This window comes from Hylobates moloch, unplaced genomic scaffold (genome assembly GCF_009828535.3).
Source record: "Hylobates moloch isolate HMO894 unplaced genomic scaffold, HMol_V3 SCAFFOLD_20, whole genome shotgun sequence".
Lineage (NCBI taxonomy): Eukaryota > Metazoa > Chordata > Mammalia > Primates > Hylobatidae > Hylobates > Hylobates moloch.
This window is the reverse complement of record NW_026652295.1, coordinates 41,287,574-41,305,376: the sequence shown is the minus strand read 5'-3', so window position 1 is coordinate 41,305,376 and position 17,803 is coordinate 41,287,574. Positions and strand designations below refer to the sequence as shown.

The 17,803-nt window shown below is 50.9% G+C and overlaps 1 protein-coding gene across 3 annotated transcripts; it reads right to left on the bottom strand.

Moving 5' to 3' along the window:
• Positions 1-4,860: 4,860 nt before the first annotated feature.
• Positions 4,861-15,004, bottom strand: CNPY3 (canopy FGF signaling regulator 3). Of its 3 annotated transcripts, XM_032141669.2 has the most exons (6): positions 14,422-14,658; positions 9,568-9,691; positions 8,494-8,590; positions 6,307-6,429; positions 5,939-6,056; positions 4,861-5,578 (listed from the first exon to the last, which is right to left on the bottom strand). In XM_032141669.2, exons 1-6 carry the CDS (start codon positions 14,567-14,569, stop codon positions 5,355-5,357), a joined length of 834 nt encoding a protein of 277 aa, XP_031997560.1. In that variant the 5' UTR covers positions 14,570-14,658; the 3' UTR covers positions 4,861-5,354. The 3 variants fall into 3 exon arrangements, 2 of the variants coding, with proteins under 2 accessions (XP_031997560.1, XP_031997561.1); XM_032141670.2 differs by lacking the exon at positions 9,568-9,691 and having other exon boundaries at positions 14,422-15,004; XR_009211366.1 differs by lacking the exons at positions 4,861-5,578; positions 5,939-6,056 and adding an exon at positions 8,693-8,754 and having other exon boundaries at positions 14,422-14,802.
• Positions 15,005-17,803: the final 2,799 nt, after the last annotated feature.

Below are 17,803 nucleotides of genomic sequence, written 5' to 3'. Positions count from 1 at the left end.
AAGTAGCTGGGACTACAGGCATGCACTGCACATGGCTTGTGTTTTGATTCAGAACAGGTAGAAATTCATCTATATAAATTTGTGTATATCAGGTAGATTAATTTCTGCCTATTCTGAATCAAAACAAAAACAAGCCATGGATAGGAAGGGGTATAGGAAAGTGGGAGGCAATGCCCAAGTTCGGAAAGGCTTGTGTGGTGGGGAGAAGAAAACCTGGGCTGGGCGCAGAGCCACACACCTGTAATTCCAAAACTTTGGGAGGCCGAGGTGGGAGGACTGTTTGAGCTCAGGAGTGTGAGACCAGCCTGGGCAACATGGCAAAACCCCATCTCTATTAAAAAAAAAACAAACAGAAAAAATAGGCTGGGCGTGGTGGCTCATGCCTGTAATCCCAGCATTTTAGGAGGCCAAGGCGGGTGGATCAACTGAGGTCAGAAGTTTGAGACCAGCCTGACCAATATGGTGAAACCCTGTGTCTACTAAAAATTAGCCAGGCGTGGTGGCACACGCCTGTAGTCCCAGCTACTCGGGAGGCTGAGACAGAATTGCCTGAACCCGGGAGGTGGAGGTTGCAGTGAGCCAAGATCACGTCACTGCACTCCAGCCTGGGTGGCAGAGCGAGACTCCATCTCAAAAAAAAAAGCAGCAGAAAAAAAAACAGAAAAAATTAGCTGCACATGGTAGCGTGCGCCTCTGCACCTGCAGTCCCAGCTAGTCGGAAGGCTAAGGTAGGAGGATCGCTTGAGTCTGGGAGGTTGAAGTTGCACTGAGTCATGATCATGCCACGACATTGCAGCCTGAGCAACAGAGGGAGACCCTGTCTCAAAAAAAAAAAAAAAAAAGCCAGGCGTGGTGGCTCACACCTGTAATCTCAGCACTTTGGGAGGCCAAGGCAAGTGGATCACGTTGTCAGGAGATCGAAACCATCCTGGCTAACACAGTGAAACCCCACCACTACTATGGTCGAGCACGAAAGATCGGATACAAAAAATTAGCTGAGCGTGGTGGCAAGCGCCTGTAGTCCCAGCTACTCAGGAGGCTGAGGCAGGAGAATAGTGCGAACCTGGGAGGTGGAGCTTGCAGTGAGCCGAGATTATGCCACTGCACTCCAGCCTGGGCGATAGAGCGAGACTACATCTCAAAAAAAAAAAAAAAAAAAAGGGAAAGAAAAAACCCAGAAAACCAGGTTTCCTGCATTCCGCCTTTCTAGGCAGGGCCAGTGTAAGCTGCTGCTGGGTGGGCTGAGTGAAAGCTAGTGAGTATGCAACAAGCCTGGCCCTTGGGAGGCAGTAACCACAGGTCAAAGGGCAAAGCAGTGACAACACTGCCTGCCCTCGTCTGGGCCAGGGCCTGGGATTGGGCCACTGGGCCAACACCTCAGTAAGGAGTTTTTTTTTTGTTTTTGTTTTTGTTTGTTTTTGAGATGGAGTCCCCCTCTGTCACCCAGGCTGGAGTGAAGTGGTGTGATCTTGGCTCACTGCAACCTCCACCTCCTGGGTTCAAGGATTCTCCTGCCTCAGCCTCCCAAGTAGCTGGTATTACAGGCATGCACCACCACGCCCAGCTAATTTTGTATTTTTAGTAGAGACAGGGTTTCTCGATATTGGTCAGGCTGGTCTCGAACTCCTGACCTCAGGTGATCTGCCCATCTCGGCCTCCCAAAGTGCTGGGATTACAGCCGTGAGCCACCACGCCTGGCTTAGGGGTTCGATCTTTACCTTGTCCTACTTTAAAAATTAATGAGGCCAGGCATGGTGGCTCACACCTGTAATCCCAGCACTTTGGGAGGCCGAGATGGGAGGATTGCTTGAGTCCAGGAGTTTGAGACCAGCCTGGCCAACATGTGGAGACCCTGTTGCTACAAATTTTTTTTTTTTTTTGGTTGCGGGGGATGGAGTCACTCTGTCGCCCAGGCTGGAGTGCAGTGGTGCAATCTCGGCTCACTGCAACCTCCGCCTCCTGGTTTCAAGCAATTCTCCTGCCTCAGCCTCCCGAATAAGAGGCTGAAATCACACCAGGCCCAAAAAATAAATTAAAAAAATTATTGGCCGGGTACGGTGGCTCATACCTGTAATCCTAGCACTCTGGGAGGCCGAGGTGGGTGGATCATCTGAGGTGAGGAGTTCGAGACCAGCCTGGCCATCATGGTGAAACCCTGTCTCTATTACAAATAAAAAATTAGCCAGACATGGTTGTGTGTGCCTATAACCCCAGCTACTCAGGAGGCTGACGCAGGAGAATCACTTGAACCCGGGAGGGAGAGGTTGCAGTGAGCCAAGATTGTGCCAGTGCACTCCAGCCTGGGTGACAGAGAGAGACCCTTGCAAACAAATAAAAAAGTATTTAAATAATTATTTCTTTTTTTAGACTCATGGTCTCACTATGTTGCCTAGGCTAGTCTCAAACTCCTGGGTTCGAGCGATCCTCCAGCCTTGGTCTCCCAAAGTGCTGGGATTACAGGTATGAGCCTCCACACGTGGTATACAAAAAAAACAAAATGTTTAAATTAGCCAGGTACAGTGGCACATACCTATGGTCCCAACTATTCAGGAGGATCACTTGCGCCTGAGAGGTTGAGGCTTGCAGTGAGTCATGATCACACCACTGCACTCCAGCCTGGGTGACAAAGGGAGATCCTGTTCCAAAAAAGAAAGGTGGGGGAAAGGGCCAGCCATGGTAGCTCCTGCCTGTAATCCCAGCACTTTGGGAGGCCAAGGCAGGTGGATCACTCGAGGTCAGGAGTTCGAGAACAGCCTGGCCAACATGGCGAAACCCTGTCTCTACTGAAAATACAAAAATTAGCCGGGTGTGGTGGCGGGTACCTGTAATCCCAGCTACTTGGGAGGCTGAAGCAGAGAATTACTTGAACCCAGGAGGCGGAGGTTGCAGTGAGCTGAGGTTGTGACACTGCACTCCAACCTGGGCAACAGAGTGAGACTGTCTCAAAAAAAAAAAAAAAAAAAAAAAAAAGAGACCCAAAACAAAACAAAAAAACAAAAAAAAATCAATGAAGCTCTGGGGACAGAAGCAAGCCAGGCCTTGAAATGCTGTTAGTGATAGAATGCGGGAATCAGAAAGTGGCTACCAAATCCTAGACAGTTCAGGGGGCAGGAAACAGATCCCTGCCCTGGGTGCCAGCCCCTCCACCTCACCCCCAGCCATCTTCTATGCTCAGAACAAAGTCCAGGACAAGACCTGCATCTAGACTGGAATCTCACTGCTCACCAGCTCCTTTAACAGGGGGAACATCAGTTCTGGAGACGCAGAGGTGGAGGCTGGACCAAGACAGTATCATTTTCCCAGGACCTGGCGTCATCCTCAATAGCCTAAGGAGAGACAGATTCCATTCTGTTCCACTCTCTATGGCCTTGGCTGCCCTAACCTGGTAGAGGGAGAGAGGCTGGGACCAGGCTATGAGAGGGCCCCTCACTCCCAGTTCGGCCCCCAGAGCCGCTGCAATGGACGCAGGGAGGCTTCAGCAGTGTATCCCTCCTACCCACTGGGCCTGGCCTGGAAGTGTGAGGTAGGGTTGCAGTGTGGGTGCTCACGGGAGATCTGGTGCAGGCACAGCTCCCCCAGGACTTGCTGCCATTCTTTCCTCCCAATAAGTCACAGCTGCTTCCTATTTGCCTTTTAGGAATCTTGGTGGTGGTTAGGCCAGGCGCAGTGGCTCCCACCTGTAATCCCAACACTTTGGGAAGCCGAGGCGGATGGATCACGGGTCAGGAGTTCAAGACTATCCTGGCCAAGATGGTGAAACCCCGTCTCTACGAAAAATACAAAAAATTAGCCGAGCATGGTGGCAGGCGCCTGTAATCCCAGCTACTCGAGAGGCTAAGGCAGAGAATTGCTTGAACCCGGGAGGCAGACGTTGCAGTGAGCCGAGATCGCACCACTGCACTCCAGCCTGGGCAACTGAATGAGACTCCGTCTCAAAAACAAAACAGGACAAAAAAAAAAGAATCTTAGTGGTGGTGACAGGTTAAGGCCAAGAAACCAAACCAGTTCGATACAACTCACACTGTCAGTGCCAGGGGTTGGGGGAAGAGGCCCTGGCAGCTGTGGAGAGTGGAAGTACCATGGATTTGTAATCTGAACGCCAGTGTCTGCGTCCCAGCTATACCACTCCTTAACAGCAGGACCTTGACTCCAAGGTCACTTGACTCCAAGCATATCACTTGACTCTAGCCTGTTTTCTCCTCTACACAATGAGGTTAACAGCATACCTCATAAGAGTGTGGTAATAGTAAAAGTTAAAGCATACAATTTGAATACATACAATTGTCATCACTACTGTACCAATTGCCCTGATCCCTGCCTTCAGGACAAACTGGGAGGTGCCTGAGCTTCCCACCCCTTCTCCCTAGAGGCCAACCTCTCTGCTCCTCCCTTGGCCCTGAGGAACATGGTGTGACCGGGTGGTGTTGGAGATTGGGTGTCCTCCCAACTGCACTCCGGGTACGACAGCTAGGAACATCAGAGTGATCAAGTGTGGTCGTCAGAGAACAAGGTTCAGGACCAACAGTCAGGGCCAGGTGGAAGTAGGAGCAGGGGCGGGAGCTGGCCGGGTAAACACTGCACTTTACACAACAAATGGGAGGCCTTGGGAAGCGGAGCAGCAGGAGAGAGGGAGGGAGGGAGGGAAGGGCAGCCAGGCATCCAGGACACAAGGGAGCAGCGCAAGGTCAGTGCACCGCCCTGGGCCTCATCCTATGCCCATGCCTCCCCTCACCCCAAGACAACCCTGGGCCTTCCCAGCACTTGCTGCTCCCGAGAGTGGGTGGGTTTAGCCTTCCCCTCCTCAGCCCCACGGGCTGGAAGTCGAGGGGCAGGAAAGAACAAGAGGCTCCAGGGCACCTCTGAGGGCTGCAGAGGACTCAGAAATCAGAACCAGAACATTTTTACTCTTTGGGCCCTGGGGAGGGCCAGGCGGAGTGCAAGGTGTCCACAGGAGGGGTAAGCAGAGAGGAGTTATGGGGCCTGCAGTCCTAGTTCCCTGTTGGGGAGGACTGAGGGGAGGTGAGTTTGGTCTCCGGAGGGGCTCCAGTCCTGGTGCCCAGTTCTGACACCTGCCCCTCCTGAGTTCACACTGGAGTCCTTGCAGTCCTGAAACCACAAAGCCTGCCTGAACCCTGGGTCAGGAGAGAAACACTTGGGGAGGGGAAAGGACGGCGTGGGCTACCCATGGCGGCTCTGAGTTCTTCCTGGGGCTTGTGTCTTTCCTTGGCAGAAGAGGGCACAGCCAAGGCAAGGAGGGCCTGAAGGCTGCAGGGCCATCCTGGCCTGCCAGAGCCATGCCCCTGACTCCTCAGCTTCAAAATCAGGGGTCTCAGGACAGAGGACGCTGGGTGAGCTCAGAGCTCATCAGGGGGGCTGTGTGTAAGAGGGGATGCCTTCTGGATGCCGTCATCCTCCTCGGGGCTGGGGTCTCCCTCAAGGCCACCCAGCTCCTTCCTTTGTTTGCTGCTGCTACTCCTGCCGCCTGCTGCCTTGGCCCTGCTGCTCTTCTTCTTGGACTTCTTCCCTCCCAGGGCAGCTGTGTCTCCCTTCTTGCCGGACCACTGCTCTGCCAGGCAACCTAGGGTGTGGAGGAGAGAGACCCTCAACAAAAGTGCCTCAGGGCTGGGGTGCTGGGCGAGGAGCACTGAGCAGGGAGCCGTGGGAGTAGCAACTGGGACTGTGTTTGACATCAGCCTCCCTGCCTCCTGCCTCTCGCTGTGGCCACCAGGCCCCTCTGGGGGCATCTGACTTGTCTGCTCATCATTCTGTACCTGGTTTCAGTGACTCTTACTTCACCATGTCTTGCCAATCAAGACTTTCGAGGGCAGAGATCCTACAATGCCCTCTGGTGCCCTCTGTTTCTCCTCCTACCCACCTCCCCCAAGGGAGAGCAAACAAATCATCCAGAGCCAGCCTGCCCTTGCTTCCCCAAACTCACTGGTGTCTTTTCCCTTCAGCACGTGGTTGGCGCAGAGGAATTCAGTCAGGTCTTCCTCCTGGTGGTTCCTGTACCAGTCCTCGATCACCTCCTCAAACTCTTCCACCAGCACGTCGCACTGTTAATCATAACACCTCATATTGACAAAGCCCCAGCACCTGACTCGCTCATAGAGGAGCTCAGCTAAGCCTCGCAACCCACTGCAAGGTAGGCAGTGGCAGCAGTTCACCTAAGGAAACTGAGGCCAGAAAGGTGAAATGACCTGACCAAAGCCACCCCGGCCTGGGCGGACTTCCTCAGAGCAGACCCAATCCCCACCAGCCCTTCACTGGGCACAGCAACCCTTCCAAGGGCTGAAGGGCCTGTACCTGCTTCTTGAGGTCAGCCACCTCTGCAGAAGTCTCGTTCCACAGCTCATAGGGGATGTCCATCACCACCTTGACCCCTTTGTGTACCAGGTTGTGTAATGTCTCAAAGGTCTCTGACATGCCCTGGAAGAAGTGACCAGATATGGGAGGCGAAGCGACCAGACATGGGAGGCGGAGCTCCCTTCTCTCCCTCCCACCCTCATCTCCCAGTGGTGGCTAAGAACCCAGCTGTAAGACCAATGCTCAACGCCCTCTAAGGATCTTCATCCTTTTTTTTTTTTTTTTGAGAAGGAGTCTCACTCTGTCGCCCAGGTTGGAGCGTCTCAGCTCACTGCAACCTCTGCCTCCCAGGTTCAAGATATTTTCCTGCCTCAGCCTCCCAAGTAGCTGGGACTACAAAGGCGTGCCACCATGCCCAGCTAATTTTTGTAGAGCTGGGGTTTTGTCATGTTGGTCAGGCTGGTCTCGAACTCCTAGCTTCAAGTGTTCCGCTCGCCTCAGCCTCCCAAAGTGCTGGGATTACAGGTGTGAGCCCACCGCACCCGGCCTCATCCTTGACCTGACCTTCCTCTCCCCTCTTTTAGGCCTGCTTCCCACAACCCCTGCACATACCCCGACCTGCCTCTGCACACCTCATCCTTTCAAAAAGACCTGCGGCTGCCCTCAGGCCCTTTGGCTTTATGCTTCTTTTCCAGGAAATAGGTTTGTCTTAGCTCTTTCCCCTCACTATGGCTGGAGACACTCCCATATTATCCAGACCTGATGTTCCATTCTTCCTGGGTTGTGTCTTTCCTCAGTGGGAAAAAGGCACAGCTGAGGCAGGTAGACCCTTTATTCTGTAAAAACTCTCTCTGCTAGCTGCCTAGGTCTTATCCCCAGAGAAAACATACTATCCATTTCCTCTATTTTCCCAGAGATAACTCATACAAATACCAACATGTAAATATATCCTTCCCCTGCCTTTTTACACAAGCAGTGGTATAGCATACACACTATTTTGCACTTGCCCTTTTTACTTATACCTTGAAGGGCTGGGCGCAGTGGCTCATGCCTGTAATCCCAGCACTTTGAGAGGCCAAGGTGGGCTGATCACCTGAGGTCAGGAGTTCGAGACCCCTCGGCCAGCATGGTGAAACCCCGTTTCTACTAAAAAATACAAAAATTAGCCGGGCGTGGTGGTGGGTGCCTGTAATCCCAGCTACTCAGGAGGCTGAGGTGAGAGAATAGCTTGAATCTGGGAGGTGGAGGTTGCAATGAGCTGAGATCGCACCACTGCGCTCCAGCTTGGACAACAGAGTGAGACTCTGTCTCCAAAACAAACAAACAAACAAATAAAAACCTTGAAAATCAATTGAATTCATTCCTAAAGAGCCTCCCCATTCTTCGTTTCCAGCCGCATACTGGTCCACCAAACAGCCGGATCAACGTATTTAATCCCCTATTGGTAGAGTTAGATTGTTTCTCATTTTTTTCTGCTTTGAAATATTAAACACTTTTTATTAAAGCAAACACAGATTTATTACTGAGTGCAAAATTCATACAAATTTCTGCTGCTTGAGACTATACCCTTAGGTATCCCAGGAGTTTATGAATGGTATCCTTTGCTAGAAGGAAACTTAGGTAGAAAAATGTGGGTGGCAACTATCTTACCCTGTGCCAGGCACTGAAGATGTAGAGAGGAAGAACTATGGGCCTTGTTGTAAGCAGCTCATTCTCCAGAGAAAAAAGCACTCGTGCACATACTGAGTACATGGGACGTCACAAGGGCACCCCGGCAGGGTTGTGGGAGGTGCTGTGTGGGCCCAGAGATGGGACTGGGCAGTCACTCCCCCCAGGTGTCCTCTGACATCTCACCTAAACCCCCACCTTTCTGCACATCCTGGATCTTGCTGAGTTCTCCCTGTTCTAGTGTCTTTAGGTTCCCACAGGGGCAGCAACTGTGGAGCATTTCTGCCTGTGTCTGAGATTGAAGCAGGACCCTCATGAACAGGCCCAGACCCTCATGCATGTGCCTGAAAAATCAGGCCACTCAGGAGGGAAGGAGCACAAACGGCAATCAAAGAATGAGAAGAGGCAATGAAGGAAGATCCCAGGTGGTGACCTTCAAATCACACTCACACCAGCAGACACACTAAGATACATGCAGGCCTGGCCCCAGAGCGGATGAAGGACAATCCCGAATCCAACCTTGGCAAATCGGTTGCTGCCGGTCCTCTCCTTATGCAGGCTATAATCCAGGAGCCTCTTGCAAATGGTCTCAGTGACTTCGATTAACCGCAAGTCCCTGCCAAGACAGCAGGATGAGAGGAACTGAGTTCCCCTCCTAGCCCCAGTGGGTTAGTGGTCTGTCCCTCCAGCCCTGTGCCCCAACACCTGCACATCTCACCAATGGGAAGTGAGTCAGAGCTGGAAGGAAGATAGGTCATCTGGTCTGGGGGATCTGAAATGCTGGAACACAGACCAGAGAGACAAAATTTTAACAGCTCTAAGGGAAGGAATTTTTTATAAAGCTAAATGATTCAGTATTTAGATTTTTTGATATAGCAAAATTATTAAATTTTGATAGTAAAATAACATTCTCTTTGAAAGGATGATCACAGCTGACAGAATTGGGTTTTTAAAAACTATATTTGTACCTGGCAAAATAAAAAGTTGGTAATCCTGTTACTAATGTTTCAAAAATTGCATTGCGGCCGGGTGTGGTGGCTCACACTTGTAATCCCAGCACTTTGGGAGGCCGAGGCAGGCGGATCATCTCAGGTCAGGAGTTCGAGACCAGCCTAACCAACATGGTGAAACTCCATCTCTACTAAAAAAATACAGAAAATTAGCCGGGCGTGGTGGCACATGCCTGTAATCCCAGCTACTTGGGAGGCTGAGGCAGGAAAATCTCTTGAACCTGGGAGGCAGAGGTTGCAGTGAGCCAAGATCATGCCACTGCACTCCAGCCTGGGCAACAAGAGTGAAACTCCGTCTCAGAAAAAAAACTTGCATTGGTCTGTGAAATCCAAGCATCTGAGAATCAATGATCTAGTCCAACAGTCTTGCTTTTAGAGATGAGAAATCTGCTGAAGCATAAAGAAGTTAAGGGATTTATGCAGGTCACCCAATTAGCTGGGGACAGAATCAGTGGGCAAACTCAGGTCTTGGTTACAAATGATGCCCTTGTAAGGGGTTTGCCTAGCTGGGAGAAGGGAACTCCAAACCCCTGAAGCCTCCAGCAGCAACGCAGGCCAGGCCAGTGAGTCCCCATTCACTTACGACTTGGTGTATTTGACTCCAGAGGCCTTCCGGTCCAGGATGCCATAGCCTGTGCCAATCACTTCCTTGGTCTTGCCGGTTTCCTCAAAGGCTGACTTCAGCTCCACGGCAACGTATTTACACACTGGGGGAGGGAGGTAGCACAGCCCACTGAGTGCACATGAGTCTAATGGGAGGCCAGCTCCCAACAAAACAGATTCAGGTGGGCATCCTTTCCTAGACTGGAGGACCAAAATCAATACTCAAGGCAGGGAAGGAGTTAGAACCTGTGGAGGCTAAAGCAACTCCATCTTGGATGCTAATGTGCCATGTTGACTTCTGATTAACCCCAGTCCCAGGAATGCCTCTAGGATTTCTATTTTATCTACTGTTTCTTGTGTAAGAGCATGTACTTACTGTAAATCCTGCCCTTAAGCAATTGTTCTTCGTATTGCTTTTTTTTTTTTTTTTGAGATGGAGTTTCGCTCTTGTTGCCCAGGCTAGAGTACAATGATGAGATCTCAGCTCCCGGGTTCAAGCGATTCTCCTGCCTCAGCCTCCCAAGTAGCTGGGATTACAGACATGCACCACCATGCACGGCTAATTCTGTATTTTTAGTAGAGACAGGTTTCATCTTGTTGGGTAGGCTGGTCTCGAACTCCTGACCTCAAGCGATCCGCCTACCTCGGCCTCACAAAGTGCTGGGATTACAGGCGTGAGCCACCATGCCAGGGTCTATCATTTTACTTTCTAAAATTGCATACATACAGAAAAGCTGAAAGAACACAATGAATACCTTCCAGTTGTATTCAACAGTTGTTAATAGTTTGCCACATTCTCTCTCCAATATATAATACATAATGTCTCAACAATACATACATTTTTTTTGCTACACCATCTTGAAAGTGGCAAACATGACCTTTTGCCGTAAATATATCACCATGTATCTCCTGAGAACAAGGACCTTCTCCTACATAACCATAGAACAATTATGATACTTGGAAAATTACCAATTCCAAGATCACCCAGTAGTCCATATTCAAATTTCCTTAATTGTCCCCAAAACGTCTTTTATGGTTGTTAGATTACTTGATTTCATATGTGTTCCAACATCAGCTCTATTTCTACCAAGTTAATTTGCTCCATGCCCTCCAGAGAGCTCTTGTTCCTACTGTCTCTGCACATTTATTTCCTCATTTCCTCTTACCCTTCCTCAAATAGGTACTAGGCAACTCCTATGTGTCCGCCTGGGTATACAGAGATGAAAACAAGGTCCCCTCCCTTCCAGATACTCAGTCTAATGGAGCAGATAAAGGTGTAGACAAATAACTACCACTGTGTAAGGAGTGCTACAGTGCTACCAACGAGGGTGTGAAGTGCCTGAGGCCCTAGGAAAATACTTAATGCCTTCTAAGGGCTTCTCTGCCCATCCTGCCCACCTCACATTATAAACCTCTCCCCCAGGAAGCCATTCTGCACTGATGCCAATTGCTCTAGATTTCACTCTGTGCCTCTGCAGGATCCATGCTCTCCCTAAGGACCCTCAGTCATTTCATGTGTCTCTCCACATACACCACAAAGGTCCCCAAAATGTGCATTATGTAGTAGATTTTTTCTGTTATTTCCTTAGCCTGGGACTTGATACATGTTGGATGCTTGATAAATCCTGTTGATAGAGACCGTCTTCTGAAGCCTCTGAACGGAATACCAGTCTGAAGGCCACATGCCATCAGCAGTTTTAACACTGACAGCACAGTCTGCTAGAATACCAATTTACCACAAAAATAAATACATCCCCTGGAGGCCTGCTTGGTGAAATTAATCAATGGCTTGGAGAATTTGAAACACATAAAAATTCCAAGTAATAAGCTGGTGATCTTCAAGTCTGCAATGAATTGGGGATTTCTCACCTCCCCAGCTCTCCATCCAGGACCATCTGGGCTCCCTCCCCTCTTCTGTCCTGTACTCTGTGCAGGCACATCATTTGCCCCTCCTCCCACGCCCTCCCCAGGAGTGGGGAAAGGGGAGGTTTGGAACATCGTTTCTCTCTCATACCCATCAACCACAACCTTGCTTTCCAGCTCTTCCAAACATTACCTCTTCAAGATCTCCTCTGGGGATCCCACCCAGAACCAGACTCAGAAGAGACTCATGGCACAGACCCCAGACCCTCACTGACATCCACCCACTCTTTTTTTCCGAGCAGGTTCTCCTTCCTCTGTGCCGAGGCCTGTTCCACTCAGGCTACTGAGCAAGGAGGCAGGCTTGGTGGGCTAGCCACAGTCAGCATTTAATAACAAAGGTGTAATAATAATAAATACAAACAAATACACTATTAACATGAACCTAACGGTTGGAGTTTGCCAAGCCATCCTGTGAATGCAAATCCCTTTTCAATTAATCTTCATCATTTACCAAATGAGGTTAGGTTAGAATGATCTCTAAGATCCTGGGCATCTCTATGCTTCTGTGAGTCCGTGAATGCTGCCTAAGGAGAATAAATGTGAGCTGCTTAGGCTATGAGAATAATAAGAGGGAGAGTATGGGCTCTTTGGTATCAGAATAAGACAGAATACAGGCTGGGCACGGAGGCTCATGCCTGTAATCCCAGCACATTGGAAGGCTGAGGCGGGAGATCACCTGAGGTCAGGAGTTCAAGACCAACCCGGCCAACATGGTGAAACCCAGTCTCTACAAAAATACAAAAATTACCCGGGCATGATGGCAGATGCCTGTAATCCCAGCTATTTGGGAGGCTGAGGCAGGAGAATCGCTTGAACCCTGGAGGCAGAGGTTGCAGTGAGCCGAGGTTGCACCACTGCACTCCAGCCTGGGCAACACAGCAAGAATCCGTCTCAAAAAAAATAATAATAATAATAAGACAGAAAAGAAAGAGGAAGCAAAGCGCTGAAAGGCTATCAGTTAGCTGGGCTGGGTGCAGTGGCTCACGCCTGTAATCCCAGAGCTTTGGGAGGCTAAGGTGGGCGGATCACCCAAGGTCAGGAGTTCGAGACCAGCCTGGCCAACATGGTGAAAACCTGTCTCTACTAAAAATAGCCGGGAGTGGTGGCACACACCTGTAGTCCCACCCACTTGGGAGGCTGAGGTAGAAGAATCCTTGAACCCGGGGGATGGAGGTTGCAGCGAGTCAAGGTCGCACCACTGCACTCCAGACTGGGCGACAGAGCAAGACTCCGTCTCCAAAAAAAAAAAAAAAAAAAAAAAAAAAAGGCCAGGCACGGTGGCTAATCCCAATACTTTGTGGGGCCGAGAAGGGCGGGTCACCGGAGGTTGCAGTGAGCCGAGATCGTACCACTGCACTCCAGCCTGGGCAGTAAGAGCAAAATCCCATCTCAAAAAAAAAAAAAAAGAGCTATCAGGACTAGAGGAAGAGTGAAAAGTGAAAGGGTGGCCAGGAGCAGAGGCTCACGCCTGTAAGCCCAGCACTGTGGAAGCCCAAGGCAGGCAGATCACTTGAGGTCAGGAGTTTAAGACCAGCCTGACCAATATGGTGAAATCCTATCTCTACTAAAAATACAAAAATTAGCTGGGCATGGTGGCATGCGCCTGTAATCCCAACTACTCAGGAGGGTGAGACAGGAAAATCGTTTGAACCTGGGAGGCACAAGTTGCAGTGAGCCGAGATCGCGCCACTGCACTCCAGCCTGGGAAACAGAGCCAGACTCCGTCTCATAAAAATAAAAATTAAAAAAAAGAAAAGAAAGTACGGGGGAAGGCACAGGCTTGAACTCATACTGGGTGCCCTACCAGTGAAGTCGGCTTATCGCTAAAGCATCGCCTTTTAATCTCTCTAATGGAAGGATTATGTGTCCCAAACTTACCCCAAACCCACTTTCCAGTGTTTAGGGAACATCTAGCCTGATGTAGGCTTTCAATTCAGATGAGAGATTCACAGCCAACTTTCTGGGGGCCCTGGGGTTACGGGGCTGGGAAGGCAGGCATGACTGTAAGGTCTGAGGAGAAAACTAAGGGACGGAGTGGAGAAAAAAAATAGGTCCTTTATAGTCCTGGCTCGCTGGTAACTCCCCCTCTCTCTGTAGTTCCTCAACGCCTATGTCTTTGGGACTCACCTTTTCTCCAAAGTCCTAAAATCTTCTTTCAAGTTTCCCATAGGCTCTATTGTTCCCCCAAAGGGCCCCTCAGACCCAGATCCTCCTCCTCACACACACACCCACAGTCTCCCATTTAATCATCTGTATTCTCAAAACATTTACTGAGTGCCTACCGGATACTGTGTGAATACGTATCTAAGACAAAGTCCCTGCCTTCGAGGAGCTGTTAGTGGGTGCAACAGACAACTACACAGATTGGGTTGCAGTGAGGACAAAAGCGGAAAGTCTTAGGTTCTTTTCCCCCAAGACGAGTCATCTGGAGCTTTTCAGTTCCTCAAACTCGTTCTTAGCTTCTCAGCCGGCAGGCCTCTGCCTCTGTAGTTTCCTGAGTGGGCCCCTCTCTTTCCACTTCTCTTCACCCGGCTAACTCCTAATGCCTCTTCGTACTTCCTGTATGAAGCCCTCTTTGACTCCCCTCTGCACACAGCCTTCGCCCACCCCCTCCCCCACTCCAGGCTAGACCAGAAGCTCCTCGCCCGGCCCCCAAAAGGAAGCTCTGTACCTCCCCTATCATGGCATCTACTACTATGAATTATCATTACTTGTTTCTACCAATGTGTGAACTCCAGGGGTACCGGGACCAGATCTCTCGTCTGCCGCGGCGTCCCGGCGCACAGTATGTTTAAGGAAGGAAGAGACCCTGCAGAGCTCGGAACCTTGCAGCCCCCGACGCTGCTCCGCAAACGCCACCCTTGGAGCCAGCCCCTCCGGCAGGATACGCCCCACGGCCCCGCCTCCTCACCTTCGCATTTGCTGGGCAGGCGAACCCAGTCGTTCTCCTCAGCTCCGGCCTGGCTCGGGCCCAGCTCCGGGACCGGCAGCAGCAGCAGCAGCAGCAACAAGGGAAGAAGCAGAAGACAGCGGGAAGCGGGCTCAGGCAACAACTCCATGGCCCAGCCGGGCCCGACCCTAACGGACCGGGCGGCGCCTCCTCCCGCGGCGCGCTGAGCAGCTTCCCCGCGCGGCTTCCGGGACTGCACACGTGCCTCCGCGTAACCACGACAACAGCGAGCCTCCCGCCCACCCTCCGCTCGCAGCCGCAGCCCGCCTTCAAAGCGGACCAAGGTCCGCGGACGGCGCAGCCAATAGGCTTTCTGGGGTTTGCCCTCTAGCTAATGGGAGGACTATCTTTTCACGCCCTTGGCCAGTAAGAGAGCAGATGGTGTCCTCAGCGACCTATGGCAACGTCCTTTCCCACCCCCAACAGAGGCTCTGGGAGAGGATGCAGGACCAGGACCCGAGGAGAAGAAGCCTGCGTCTGGGCCTGGGTGGGAAGCATTCGGCGCGCAGGTGCTGGAAGATGTGGGGAAGGCCGTCTTCGCGGCTTTCTCCGCCTCCTCGAACGTCACTTCCCTCCTGGGGTCCTAATGCCGCAAGGCCTTACTGAACACTTGTTTTTAAATTTTATTATTGGTGTTGTGGTTGTTATAGCCAGGCATTCTTGTAGGCGCTTAAGGTGCGAGCAGGACGACTCAAACTGTCCCCAGCCTTCAAACTTTCTTAGTACCCAGTAGATTTGTCCTATTGAGAACTAGAACAAATGACTTCCTCTCTGAGCCTGTTTCTATTTGTATGACAAAGTGATCCTCCTAGCTGCTGTGGGAGCTTGCCTGTTGTTGGGAAGCTCAAATAGGTTAATAAAATTAAAGCTTATCGAGCAGATTGTAAAAAGTTCAGGCATTAATTTTCTTTTTGTATGTAATCCCAGCCCCTTTTACTGCCCTATTATTTATTTATTTATTATTTATTCTGCCTTAAGAAAGGCAGAAATTTAGCCGATTAACGATTGTCTCGCTTCCGCTTCCCCAGCAACAACAGGGTGCCTGGCCCAAGGAGATACTCAGTAAAACTCTCATCTGTTGTGTCATTAAGGGGAACACTTAATGACTCACGCCTGTAATCCCAGCACTTTGGGAGGCAGAGGCAGGAGGATCACCTGAGCCCAGGAGTTGGAGACCAGCCTGGGCAACAGAGTGAGACCCTGTCTCAAAAAAGAAGAAGAAGAAAAAGGCCAGGCGCCGTGGCTTACGTCTATAATCCCGGCACTTTGGGAGGCCAAGATGGGAGAACTGCTTGAGGCCAGGAGTTCGAGACCAGCCTGGTCAACATAGCGAGACCGCCCCCCCCCCCCCCCCCCCCGCCATCTCAAAAATAAGTACATAAATCAAAATAAAAAATAAAGAGGAGGCCAGGCTTGGTGGCTCACGCCTATAATTCCAGCACTTTGGGAGGCCAAGGTGGGTGGATCATGAGGTCAGGAGTTAAAGACCAGCCTGGCCAAGATGCTGAAACCCCATCTCTACTAAAGATACAAAAAATTAGCCGGGCGTGGTGGCACATGCCTGTAATCCAGCTACTCGGGAGGTGGAGGCAGGAGAATTGCTTGAACCTGGGAGATGGAGGTTGCAGTGAGCCGAGATCACGCCATTGCACTCCAGCCCGGGTGACAGGGCGAGACTCCGTTTCAAAAATAATAAATGCCGGGCGCGGTGGTTCATGCCTCTAATTCCAGCACTTTGGGAGGCCAAGGCGGGCAGATCACAAGGTCAGAAATTCAAGACCAGCCTGGCCAATATGGTGAAACCCTGTCTCTACTAAAAATACAAAAAAATTAGCCGTGGTGGTGGGTGCCTGTGGTCCCAGCTACTTGGGAGGCTGAGGCGAGAGAATCGCTTGAACCCTGGAGGTGGAGGTTGCAGTGAGCCGAGATTGCGCCACTGCACTCCAGCTTGGCAACAGAGCGAGACTCTGTCTCAAAAAATAAAAATAAAGAGGAGCACTCTTGGTTTTGAGGTCTTCTTTAGGCTGCCCCTGAACTCAGTGTCCTACAGATGCACACAGACCAAAGTTGCTTCTCTGGGAAGTTGTCTGCAAATTGGCCATAAAACCCTGTTCCCTGATACCTTCTTGTTTCCTTCCTAGAGGTTGAATATTTATGCTATTTTATGAAGACTTCAGAGCACTGAGGCCCAGGCCTTGTCACTTTCTCACTTTAGTTTCTTGTCCAAAACTGTGTTGGTAACAAAGCACTTTGGATAGGCAGGGGCTGTGGCATGTGGAATTCCAGAGTGTACAAGATCAGGACACCCTCCTAAGGTCCTCCAGGTTTTCTAGGCTTGATAAGACTTTGGTTGGCTCAAGCTGGGCATGGTGGCTCACACTTATAATCCCAGCACTTCGGGAGGCCAAGGCAGGCGGATCACTTGAGGTCAGAAGTTCAAGACCAGCCTGGCCAATGTGGTGAAACCCTGTCTCTACCAAAAATACAAAAATGAGCCAGGGATGGTGGCGCGTGCCTGTAGTCCCAGCTACTTGAGAGGCTGAGGTGGGAGAATTGCTGGAACCCGGGAGACAGAGATTGTAGTGAGTCGAGATCGCACCACTGCACTCCACCCTGGGAGACAGAGTGAGACCCTGTCTCAAAAAATAAAATAATAAAATAAAATAAAATACTTGGGTAGGCTCAGAGCTTGGCCATGGCCCTTGATTCACCTCAGCTCAGAAGCCCTCCTGGGAAATAAGATTAAGCCAGCCTGACAGTGGAGATTGAGAAACCTGGGCTCAGCATCTGGCCAGACAGCTGGGAAGGGATAGTGGTCAGAGAAAGTCTGAGACTATAGTTGGGCCCCTGCCCACACCCTCCCTCAGTCTGTGTGTCAGGGAAGGAACATGCCTTGTGGGGATGGTGGACAGATTCATCCCTAGAAGCTATGGGACCCTCCCACCCCCAGCCACCAGCACCCAAGAATCCCCAAAACAAGTGGGAGAATCTCGTTTCAGGCTGGTGAGAGATCAGCAGTGGAGGAGGCTGTGAGAGTTTTTATGGAACAGTAGCTGAGAGAGCACAGACGCTCAGGGAAGCTGAGGGTGTCCTTGAAACCATGTGTTGGGGTGCTGGGGCATAGTTCCCCATCCTCTCCCTGGGGGAAGGAAGACTAAGGTTGATCCAGCAGACTATCCTATGGGGCCCAAGGGACAGGTGGATTTACATGACAGCACCCAGAGTCTCTTGGAGTGATTACTAGCGGAGAACCCTTGGGAAAGGCTGTATTTCCTGCCAGCGCTGGGCAAGCAGGGGACACACACGTTATGCTCTACTATGGAAGCCTCATACTCGATCAATA